Source organism: Acomys russatus, chromosome 25 (assembly GCF_903995435.1).
Source record: "Acomys russatus chromosome 25, mAcoRus1.1, whole genome shotgun sequence".
Lineage (NCBI taxonomy): Eukaryota > Metazoa > Chordata > Mammalia > Rodentia > Muridae > Acomys > Acomys russatus.
The window spans coordinates 13,776,123-13,788,548 of NC_067161.1; the positions used below are offsets into that span (position 1 = coordinate 13,776,123).

Consider the following 12,426-nt stretch of genomic DNA (forward strand, 5'->3'; position numbering starts at 1 on the left):
ATGGGCAACACCTGGGGATTACACCTAGAACAATAAAAGACAGCATCCATTCACGCCTGTGCTTGCTGATGCGCAACAGCCGCCCTGTGAGTGCTCAGAGCCTAGGTCCCTCGGGCTGCCCAGGGCTGAGCATAGATGCCTCCCATCCCCCGCCCCCTCAAGTTCTTGCAAACTCACCCTTGGGTGGTACTCTGCATTCCTGGTTTGGAAATGCCAACATCACCTTTCTCTCCAATTCAGCCTTTCCTGCCTGGCCGCGCTCCTCTCCTGCAGACCACAGGCAAACTGAACAGCCCACACTTTGCCACACAGATACTCGGACACCGCCATAACACTGCCACACAAAAGCCGTGGGGTCTTATCTAAGCAGCCCAGAGAGGCTGGGCTCTGTACTGCCCTGCCGTGTCTTCCACGCGTGGGGCCCATTTCATGCTTTTGAATTCGTTTCCTCTGGCTTCCCCCTTTTTGCTGCCTCTAAATTATCCTAAACAAAGAATAAGCGGTGGCTTTGAAAATATCTTACATGGGAACAGTCAACACGGAACATGCCTTTGTACACGGGCCTGACTTGGGTACGAAGCAACAATACGAAAGGACGAAAGGAAAGATCGATTCAGACAACTCCAGTGCACAATATTTTCAGGGAGTTCTCCCCAGACCCCATCCTGCCCCGCCCCCACCCCGTACCCCAGCAGTACAGTGTTGTCTTGTAGCTCCAGCTTTGCTTAGCTAGTGTGTGTGTGTGTGTGTGTGTGTGTGTGTGTGTATGGGGGGGTCTCCCCTCTCCACCCTCCCCCCATCCCAGCTGGGGCAGGCCTCTAATGGCCCTGGGTCTTGGGTGGCTTGGGCTCATGGATGACAGCAGCGGCTGACAGCCATGGCCCGATGGCCCGGGCAGTGCTCTGCTTGGCCACGCTGTAGTGACTGATGACTGTGTAGAAGCGGCTCCTGGAGCTGGGGTCCTGGGATGAGTAGTAAGCATCCAGCGAGGCCGGGATACAACGCTTGTGCTGGGGAAAAAAAGAGGTAGAAAGAGTCAAGAGAAGCTGGGTGGGTTGTTGGCACCCACAGAGACAGCAGGAGCGCCGTACCACAGGAGACAGTCCCCCTGCACCGGGCTGCAGCAGACCTTCCCCAATATTATACCACTGTCATCTTCACGGCAGAGGAAGCACACCTGCTGTTGGCACTGCGGTAAGACCAGACTCATCTGTTTGATGACCATATGATGTAATAGCTCCTGGTAGCGTGACATCGGATCCTTTTACTTGACCCCTAGTGGCTGCCTGCGTCATTCATCCACAGATAACAATAATTTCATGTCCTTTGTTCTATATATGTATTTCTTTTCTCAAATCAAAGTTATCGGCTCCTAGCATTGATATGAACTTATGCTATGTATTTGCATTATCCTACTGTATATAGGATAATCATAAAGTACCACCAGGTTTAGGACTCAGAGTGAACGGTACAATGAATGAATGTCGCTACCTCGTAACGTCCTTAGGCTGCAGGCATTCTCTGTTTGCAAGGGTTTGACCTGGGCATTTTCAACTATCTGATAGCATCAGTGTGTACCCCTGCAAAGCTACTTCTCAACCCAGCACAGTGTTCAACGAATTGCATAAAGCATTTAACGTTCCAAGACAGGCTTTGCGCCCGGTGGTCTTGGCCAACTGTAGGCTCGTACAAAGTTCTGAGTCAAGCTGTGCTAAGCTCAGCTCTGACGTCCCAGAGGTTGGATGTATTAAAGGCACTTTCAACCTATGGCGGTCCTGTTAGAGCCCCATAGAGGGTCAAGGGCACCCATCTGTTCCACCAAGGTCCTTCAGTCTACAGGCTGCACCCTGGTCATTGGGAACATTAATTTTCTTTGCAGAGTTTCTCTGGTTCATACAGATCTAGGTTGTTTGTTTAGCGTGTTTTTAATTTCAAGGGTTTACCTTTTCTTATTTATCAAATAAGTCATCAATTTACATATTTTGAGGAAAGTATGTAATAAGCTAAATCTGGATGAATTTGCATCCATCCCCGAGTCCTTCCTCCCCTCTGAGTGTCCATATTTGGTATTTTAAGTTTTTATCTTTTTAGGATTTCTTCTGAAAACAAACAAACAAACAAACAAACAAACAAACAAACAGACAAACTCCTTCCCCTGCCCCCATCCCCTCCCCCTTCTCATGCGCAGGTAGTGCTTTCTCCCTCTGCCAACATTAGGGAAGTCTGTGCCATCCAGCAGTTTCCGCTGTCGCGCTTCTACAGACTAAATCCTCTTGTGTGATAAAGCATGGTTTATTCAGCTGTCTCCAGAGCTGGCTGTCACCGTCTCTGTTCTTTCAGAACTTCAACTTTTATCCATTAACAGCATTGCTTCATGGAAGCGTGTACCAGCACCAACAGCCCTATGCTCTCAAGTCGGAGCATTTCCCTATTTGATCCCTATTTTGGAGCATCTTCTTAGCTGTTGTGGGGAATCCTCTTAACTAAATAACCCAATTTCTGTTACTTCTTATGGAAGATGGGGACCAAAAAAAGTCCTTTTTTTTTTTTTTTTTAAAGAATGGTTGCGTGGTTTAGAAGAGATAACATTTTTGGAAATTTCTAGTAAATAGCTTGGCAGAAAATGAATACTAAGTGAATGGTGTTTATAAAACTTAACACCATCACCTGTTTTGGATTTGAAACAACTAACTTTATTGCAACTAACATGTATTGACAGTCCATTACATAACAGGCTTATTTATTTATTTATTATTGTTATTGTTATTTTGTGCTCCACTGTTTGACTGTTTTGGGCAAACATAACACTGCAAAGGACTGAGAAGACCCTCAGGTCACCCAAGCCTTTGAAGGAAGGAGGGCAACTTCCAGAGGGTCAGGGGTCTGGCAACAGGCTGGCAGAACACTTCAGAAGCACTGCTGTTTATTCTTATGTCTCTTTAGGGACACCCTGAGGCCAGGAAGACCCATGGGAAACAGAACTTTCCAAAGGTGAGCAAGTCAATGTCAAGTGTCAGTGAGCTTCCTTCACTGCTCATGCGCAGTCTGGAGCTGGCCTACTTCCTGACCTTTCAACAGGAACTCTCAGGCCTGCCTGAGACTGCTCCTCAAGGAAGACGTGATCACTCTCTCCCAGACATGATGCCATACCCAAATATGGCCACCAGGGAATAGAAGGCATCGACAGTTCCTCCAATTACTGGCAATCACCTAGGGCTATCCACCAACCCCAAGCCCCTTACCTTGTAGACAAATCCTTCGGGACAGCTGTGGTCATAGGTGAAGGCTTTGTAAACCACCAGGAACACAATGCAGGCGAGGAAGGCGAGGGCCAAGCTGACGAGAATGGTGACCTGAAAAAAGACAGAACTGCACGTCACACAGTGGCAGTTCATGCACTTTCAGGCCGTGCACGCAGCCCTCAATGCCTGGAGCCAACAGGCTGTGCGGTGTGTCGGAAAGGGGAGGAGCCAAGGGTGCAGGGAAGTCACTGTGTCTTGGCTTTGTCGCTAACGAAAATGTAGTGTGATCCTGAGGACACTTGCACTCCGTGAGCCCCAGTTTCTCCCTCCTGCAGGAAAATCTAGAAAGTTCTTTCTGGACTCTACATGTGATCCCTCTGAACTCTTCCTGTCAGCATGGGGAATAATATGTGTATGTGAGGGGTGATGATTAGGTCCTTACATCCGGGGCTTCATGCCTTCCTTTCCCACCACATCCCTGTCAGTACCACTGTAGTCTGATGCCAGGCATCAGTGGCTTGCTTTGCCTCTGTCTGGACACCTGACACCCACCTTGAATGTGCCCCCACCCACTGGTCTCCCAGTCTTCCAGCTGCCCTCTTCCTGCCACAGGAATGCCAGCTCCACCATGGTTGGCACTGGGCTCCAACCTTCTGACCACTCTTAATTGCTTCCCCTGCACTGCACATCTGACCTGTCAGGAATCTGCCTTGGTGCATGCGCACCCACAACCTGAACATTTTTTACTGCTTCAAGCATTTCCGGCGAGTCTGAAGCCATGTCCCCTCTCGCCTGCAGCATCGGCACAGGGTTTAAAAACTTTAAAGGCTTCCTTGCTCTCTATAGTACTGTTGGCACACAACCAGAAAAAGGGTTGGAAACTTCCCCAAAGTGGGTCACTTCGGATCACCACCCACCCATCCTGAGAACCCCAAAGTAGCTGGTCAGGTAGTGTCTGGGTTATAGGATGAAAAGAACCCTTGTCCACAATGGTCCAGGATGCCCAGGACTCAAAAGCTAGGAGCAGTCTGAGTATTTGCCCAGGATAACCAAATATTGTGTTATCAACAATGTTTAATGCTTCCACATTAATGAGTTCAATCTACTAGAAACCAAAAAAAAAAAAAAAAAAAAAAAAAAAAAAAAGGAAAAGTAAATTGTTGTGTGGCAAACACATTGTGGACTTTTCTTGTCACGCTCCCCACTTTGGACAACATAGCAGTTACTTACATGGCTTCATAGTGTACTCGCTATCATAAGAACGCCAGAGAAGCAAACACACAGGAAGATGTATGACGGTCACGTGCAAATAAATTCAAGGGAATCGCGCATCTGAGGAGTGCGGTATTCACCGGGGGGCCCTGCATTCAGTCGCCCATGGACCCTGATAGGCAGTGTGTATCCACATAATATCATTCAGTTATAAGAGGGATGGAAAATGTATGACAGATGTAGAGAGACCTCAAATCATTATACGGAATAAAAAGAAGTCAGACCTGAAAGGTCACTATGAGATGTCTAGACTAGATTAAACTGTAGATGTAGAAAACACATGGGCAGTTGCCAAGGGCTTAGGGTGGGGACCATGGGGAAGGACTGGTGATGGGTACCAGGCTCCTTCTAGGTGATGAAAATGTTTTGGCATTAGACAAGGATGATGGTCACACAGTACTGTAAGTATTCCAAATGCTGCGAAACAGTTCATTTAAAAGTGACTAATTTTACAGTGTGCGAAATTTTACCTCAAGCTTTAAATGCCAGAGCTGAGGAAACACTCTGCCTCCAGTACATGGTGACTCCATCAGAGAGATTTAAAATGCTGCTAGCCTCCCCCAGGCCCAGCTGAGAGGGCTGCCCACGATGCCAGGACGCAAACAGTCATAGGCACACTGTGGCAATGGCATGGCTGTAGACCTCACACCTGCAAAGGAGCAAGCAGAGCCCATCTTGCCGTTGCCAGCAGTCCCAGGCAGCTCGAGGAGGTCCTAGGGAATTTTCCCATCCCAGTGACCGCATGTGACCCGTGCCTAGGACTGAATAGAACCCCAGCCTTAGATAAACCTACCGGCAGGACAAGATGTCTAAACATAGGCACAGACCTGAGGAAATGCCCATTAAGGGTAGGTACCCCACCCCAGCGGCCACTCGGAGGTTAGAGAAGAGTGCCCAGCATGCTCATGCAGGGGCGGGTTCCCCAGACATGCCAGAGCTCTCCCATTCCTTGCCCTCTCTGAGAGGTGCGAGGTGTGATTTACCCAGGTCATCAAGGCTGGCTGTGTGGCAGAGACCTTCAGAAAACATCACTGGGAAAAGAAGAGGGAGGAGGGGAGGAGGATGGAAGTCTCCTTTAGGCTCTGTGGTTTCAAGTCTATCATCAGAAACATCTGAAGGACCTTAGGATGTTGACACCTAGGCTGCCCTTCCTGTGGATTCTAATGTGATGGACAAGGGGCAAATGGGTCCAGGACATGGGCGTGGCTTTCAGTCTTCCAGTGGACTATAAAGCACACCCACGGAAAGACCGACTCTTCCTATAAGCTGTTTTGACTTGGCTCTCAAGCTGGCTGGATATGTTATCATCACATGGGCAATATTTTCAACAATCCCGATCTTCTGCCTCCATTGGGTGATATGACACCAGAGTTTCTGGGGGCAAGTCCAGGCTTCAGGGTGTCTGAGGTCCCTGGCTCCTTAGTGCAGGCATGGAGGAGAAGAGCTCTTTGTGTAGACTCTGTACTGGGAGGTCTTTATGAATGTTGAGGGGAGTCTGGGGAGTAGCCTGCCCACGTGTGCGGTTCCACCCAGCAGGCTAGCTTGGGTAGGGCAAATGGCGGCCATGTTGTCTGAAAGCCTTCATTCCTTTCTAAATTTTAGTGGGATTGCTCTGCGACCAAGGCCATCAGCACAGGGGGCTGTGGGACTCATCTGGGGCTGGGGATGTGACAATATGGGTAACTCTGCAGAGACCACCGGGTGGGAGGGCAGATGGCTCTGTGGAGCATACACCTGCTAGAGTGCAGCTGGAGAAAGCCTGGGTTGCTCTAGAGACATGGCAGGGTTGTTTCTGAGGAAGCCAATGGGGGGGGGGGGGCCTGGAGTGGGAGGGGCGGGGGAGGAGTGGGTATACTGGACATAGAGCCTTAACTCGGGTGACTGGGAATGATTGAAGTGTTTAAGCAGGCAGGTGGCAGAATCAAGGTGGTGCACGCCTGCAATCCCAGCACGCGGGGAGGCAGAGGCAGGCGGATCTCTGTGAGCTGGAGGCCAGCCTGGTCTACCGAGTGAGTCCAGGACAGCCAGGGCTACATGTCTGGGGGGTGTAGAGGTGGGGGAAATAGATTAGGCTTTGGAAAGATGTGTCTGGAGGCAGGTGGGGTGGGGGTGGGGAGCGGGGCTGGGGGCAGGGCTGGGAGGCCAGTGGGAAGGCTGATCTTTAGGGACTATCTCAAATGTTGAAGCAGCCTGGGGAGGCGGCTTGGGCTAACTCTCACTTCCATTTGCTCTGCATAGAGAAAGCATCGCGGTGGGGTTCTGTTTGTTTGACTGACTGATTGCCTGAGAGGCGGATGCTAAGGATTCTTCATCTTTTGGGTGAGATCAAGGCATTGATGGGTCATGTGCTTTTGCCAAGGACACACAATTCATTAAGCAGTGTTCTCTCAGGAGTGAACTATATGCCATCCTAGAGTTTGTCTGCTCTGGCCTGAGGAGCTCCTCAGAAAGCATGTGGTTTTCTGTGGCATGCTGGCTTAAAGCCCAGGGCAGAGGCAGTTCTCCACAAGGGGCAGACAGCGCTAAGTGTGTAGGGGAAGGTCCTGTACTGTGAAAACCTTCCTCCTCCATAAGAGGGGAGCCAGTTGGAGGGGGCACCTGAATCCCTGGAGCAGAAGGGAGGCCCCCAAAATGCATGCCCACATCTGAACCTGCCATAAACGATACTTCATTTGGAAGGATGGGCATGGCAGGCGTGATTGGGTCAAAGGTCATTGTGGATAACCCAGGTGGGCATTAAGGTCCAGGAGACAAGGCTTTGTTGGAGATACAGATGAAGGCAGACACACAGAGGGGAAGGAGAGGCAATGTGGAGATGGAGGAGTCACAGGAGCTAGAAGACCGGGGGGGGGGGCATGGAGAAGGGGCCCGTGCTGGCTAGTTTTATATCAACTTGACACAGGCTGGAGCCACTGGGAAGAAGGGAACCTCAATTGAGCAAATGCTTCCATAAGGTTGGGCTGTAGGCAAGCTTGTAAGGCATTTTCTTAATTAGTGATTGATAGGTGAGGGTCCAGCCCATTGTGGGTGGGGCCATCCCTGGGCTGGTGGTCCTTGGTTCTATAAGGAAGCAGGCTGAGCAAGCGATGGAGAGCAAGTCAGCAAGCAGCACCCCTCCACGGCCTCTGCATTAACTCCTGACTAAGGTTCCTACCCTGTTTGAGTTCCTGTCCCAAGTTCCTTCAACGAAACGTGGATGTATAAGTCAAAATGAACCTCCTCCTCCCCTAGTTGCCCTGATTGTGGTGTGTCATCACAGCCATAGTATCCCTGGCTAAGGCAGGGCCTGCCCCATCTCAGTTTTGAACTTCTGGCTTCAGTAACAACAGTGCGCAGCACCAATAGCGCAAGCTACGAAAGCTCTGCTTCTCCACACCTCCTGCCCAGCTCCTCATGGGTGTCAGATGCTCCGGATATTCAGGAGGACCCTTGCTTGTCACTAGGTTTGGAAAATCTCTCTCCTAGTGCAAACTCTTAAGCTTTGAAGCCCAACAGCATATCATATCACCTTCCCTTTGCACGCGCGCGTGTGTGCAGTGCACTATAAGCACATTTTCATCGCTTCACACACCCAGCTCCTTGAATCATAATTGCGCTCTCTCTCTCTCTCTCTCTCTCTCTCTCTCTCTCTCTCTGTGTGTGTGTGTGTGTGTGTGTGTGTGTGTGTATGAGAGACAGAGAGACCTCAATTCCTTGATGCTCTCTGCAGTCCCAGCTTCCAGCTTGGGAGCTGGCACAGCGGAGAGGAGACCTCACATGCACTGCACAGCCCCCACCTCACACTCTTGTCCTTGTTTTTGGCGCAAAACCCTGTCTGCAGTGTGTACTCACACGCCTCTCGTGTCTATCATCTGCCTGTCTGCTAACAGACTCCAGCTGACCTGACACTTACAACATAGCCCAGACTGAACTCAAGCTCATCCTCCTGCCTCTGTGCCTGAGTGCCGGGATAGTGGGCATCTGCTGCCACGCTGGCTTCCAACCCCTTTTCACTGTCCCCGGCCTCCAGGGAGACAGGAAGGGAAGGAGGACGCAGTGGGAAGTGCGTGCACGGGGTCATCTGAAGTCTGCCCTGTCTGACACGGTGACAGCGCTTTGCTATACAGAGTGGTCAGCAGGAAGCTTCTTTCTGCCAGCCCACAGAGCTGGACCCTCACTCTTGAGCAGGTGTGGAGTTCTCTGCAGCAGCTATGGCTGCATCTCACCCTATTTCTGCCTCTAATGATCTGTGCAACCGTGGGTCAGACATTTCACGTGTCCAAGCCCGTGTTTCTTCATCTATTAAACGAGGACCCGAATCTCACCCTCAAGGCGGGTATGAAGACTCGATGAGATCGATGCCCCTCCAGACTCCTGACGCACGTGTACCTGCCAGTCCTCGCTGACTGCTCAGTGGCTCACAGAACTCCTCATGCTGGCCCTATATGCTCAGCCATCATCTTCACTTACAGAGCTGGGAACTGAGGCACAGTGGGGCACAGTCCTTGGTAACTGAAAGAGCAAAGACTGGCCAGTTGTCCAGAGCATGTCTGTGTGTGGCCCTTCTCTGACACGCTCTGCTAATTCTGTCTGTAGCTTCGCTTGCCTGTGGGAGGGTAATGGAGTGCCATGTCACCATGAGGCAAACTGTCCGTTTATTCCGGGAGTGTACGTCACCGCAGACATCGGAAAGAAGATGGAGAAGAACACAAGCGGTCCTCTGTATGCCCCTGCCGGGTTGCCGGGGGCATACAGCGCTGGGGAGGCAGCGGCCTTGTCAGCATTCAGGCCCGGCAGCCTCTGTGCCACAGCGCTCAACAAATGGCCCTTCCTTATGAAGAGGATAAACCCTGGAAACCTTGTGGCAAGAGAAGCTCTCACACTAGGGAAATTAAATTTCGAGGAGACATAAAGCCAGACCTGCCCAAGAGATATGATAGCTGTGGGCAGTCGCCATCCAAGGAGCTGGAATCATGACATCTGGCACCTTATCCCTGGATGGCCCCAAGATTCCCACAACAGGCTCCCGGTGGAGCAGGACAGGGGATGAGAGGCCTTGTAAAGCCCACTGAAATGGCATTCTGGCTTTCTTAGCACTCTGCGGAGTTTGGGAACAGAGAACACGAGAGCCTTTGAAGCTGGGCTGGCCTCAGAGCTGTATGCCCCTAGGTAGCTCCCCTCCCTGCCTTTGGGGACCTCAGCTTTCTTCTCGGGGGGGGGGGCAGGGGTTGGTATTGGTAGCATCCTCATGGTGACTGAGTGTGGCAATGCATAGCAACCCTTAGGTAGGCCTGGATCAGGGGAGGTGTCCGGCGTCTCACAGAAATGACCTCGGCACATATGCCAGCTCTGTGCCCATTTTATAGACTTGTGCCAGAGACAGACAGAATGACTTGTCACATGGGACAGGCTTCCTGTTCTTCTTCAGCAGCCTAGCCAAAGCATAGGTCCTGGTGGCCTCTTTTCTCTCATCCCCTTTGACACACTGTGGTCCCTCGGGGTCTCTGGGATGGGGGTGGGCACTGAGATCAACCTCATATGCTAATTCTAGTTAACCCGAGGACCCGTGGCTTCACCTGTAAAATGGTTCTGGGTTGTTACACTAATCTACACCCACTGCCCTGAGACAAGCAATGTGGTGTAGTGGGAAAGGAAGAGCCATGTGAGTGGGAAGGCACTAACTCATCTCCAGGACCCCCTCCCCCCGGGCCTCTCTGTGGCTCAGTTGCTTCTTTAACACCAGGGCGTGGTTCTGTCACCATCATGTGTGCTCTATGCTCCCCAGCTAATGAGCAGCCCCTTTGGGCTAGGGCCAGCCTCTCTAGGCATGAGGGTCCTCCAGAGGACTCGCTAGTGGTTCATATCAATGAGACAGAAAGAAGTTTCCAACGTGAGGCCTGTTCTCTCTGGCTTCTTCTGCCTCCGCGGCCTAATCTGTTCTTCCTTTGACTACTGAGGGTTCTTCCTAAATGATGCTTCTGAGGACTGTGGAGATGCTCAAGACCTCCACCTTCTCCCCTCTGTGGCCTGCACTCTTGCGGAAGAGGCCTGGATACAGAGCCCCGAGCTTCTACCTCTGGGCTCTGAGAGTCTCCATCCCACCCTACCCTGGAAATCAGCATAGTCCACACAGACCTCAGCTGCCTGGAAGCAAGTGCCTCCGAGCTGTCCAGAGCCCCTGTGGATCTCAGCACTATACATTGCTTAAGCAGGGCTATTCTGTTCTGTCGGCCACAGGGAGGAGAGGAGTTGACTGCCTCCCCCCAATAGGTGATTACACTCCTCCATGCGAAATATCAAGCAAGACCCATGACCCCAACCCTGACCTATGAGATGAGAAGAAAGGAAAAAGGGATGCGGAGGACCGAGACCCTGTGCTTTGGAGACAGAACCTGAAGTCTCAGCCTTCCATCTTCCCTTTCTCATTTCCCGAGCCCCATTGACATCTCTTCTTTTTCTTCTCATCTCATGGGCCAGGGCTGGGGTCATGGGTCCTGATATTTCTACATGAAGGAGCATAGTTACTGATTGTGGGAGGCAACCCCTCTCCTGCCTGTGGCTGACAGTATAGACTAGTATTCCTCGAGCAATATATGGTGGTGTGATCCCTATGTGTTCTGGGAAACAAACCATCTCCAAGGCTCTGGGAAGCAAAACACCGGAACCAGGGAAGGAAATGAGACCTGTTTTAAAGGTCCCTAAGGCCCTGGCCAGGAGGACTCAGAGGACTAGGTATGACGTGTATGCCTGGCTGTGGCTTATCACCGTCAAAGGCCAAAGTGAAAGTCACAGAAAGCAAAGGAGCCCATGGCCAAGCAGACATGAGCTCCCACAGCTCTCCTGGTGGGGCCGCACGGAGTGTGCCTTGTCTCTACACAATTTTGTTGTTGTTTTTATTTTACATGTATGGGTGTTTTGCCTGCCTGTGGTCAGTGTACCATGCATATGCAACGCCCAAGGAGGCCAGAAGAGATCTCCTAGAACTAGAGTTACAGAGAGCTGTTAGCTACCATGTGGGTTCTGGAAGCCAAACCTTCATCTTTTACAAGAGCAGCAAGTGCTCTTAACTGCAGAGCTGGTTGGCAGCACTCAGTCCCAACATTTTAACACGTCACATGAAGCTCATTAGAGACTCAGTGCCCAGGGATTTGTGTTGGGTGCTGGTCACAAAGTCACCCTGTGTTGAACATATCTCTGTATTCCAGACCCCCAGATGGAAGGCAGCTGTGCAGCACAAACTGTATTGTGTGTAAACTGAGGCACAGAGAGCCCTCCATCAGTTCTGAGAATGGTGGGAGCACCCTAAAAGGCAAGCTCCCCAGAGGCCAAGCTTGCGAGCAGCTCTCTCCAAGGCAGGTACGCTCTTATTCCACCAAGTGTCCATCTGTCTGTCTGTCTGTCTGTCTGTCTGTGGGGTATGTAAGGAAGGAGACATGAGGACCTAGAAGATTCACTAGAAAGTCCATCCACTTCACAGACAAAGGTAGCAAGGCTAGGAGGGAGCAGAAACGTCCCCCATCCTGGCTAGTTTTATGTCAACTGGTCACAAGTTAGAGTCATCAGAGAAGAGGGAGCCTCAATGGAGAAAATGCCTTCATGTAAGATTGAGGTGTAGGCAAGCTTAATTAGTGTTTGCTGGGGGAGGGTCTAGCCCATTGTGAGTGGTGCCACCCCTGAGCAGGTCGTTCTGGCTTCTATTAAAACAAACAAACAAACAAACAGGCTGAGCAAGCCATGGGAAGCAAGCCAGTAAGCAGCACTCCTCCATGGCCTCTGCCTCAGCTCCTGCCTCCAGGTTCCTGCCCTGTTTTGAGTTCCTGTCCTGACCCCCTCAGATGATGAACAGCAATATGGAAGCATAGGCCAAATGACCCCTTTCCTTCCCAAGTTCTTTGCTCAAGGTGTTTCATCACAGCAGTTGTAATCCTAACTA

The 12,426-nt window shown here is 51.0% G+C and overlaps 1 protein-coding gene across 1 annotated transcript in view; it reads right to left on the bottom strand.

Moving 5' to 3' along the window:
• Positions 1-716: 716 nt before the first annotated feature.
• Nsg2 (neuronal vesicle trafficking associated 2) overlaps positions 717-12,426 on the bottom strand; it is a 58,023-nt gene continuing 46,313 nt past the window's right edge. Inside the window, exons 4-5 of the mRNA XM_051167392.1 lie at positions 3,243-3,353; positions 717-1,010 (exon numbers count right to left, since the gene is read on the bottom strand). Coding sequence (XP_051023349.1) covers positions 819-1,010; positions 3,243-3,353 — 303 coding nt within the window. The 3' untranslated portion in view covers positions 717-818. The remainder of the gene's footprint in view (positions 1,011-3,242; positions 3,354-12,426) is intronic.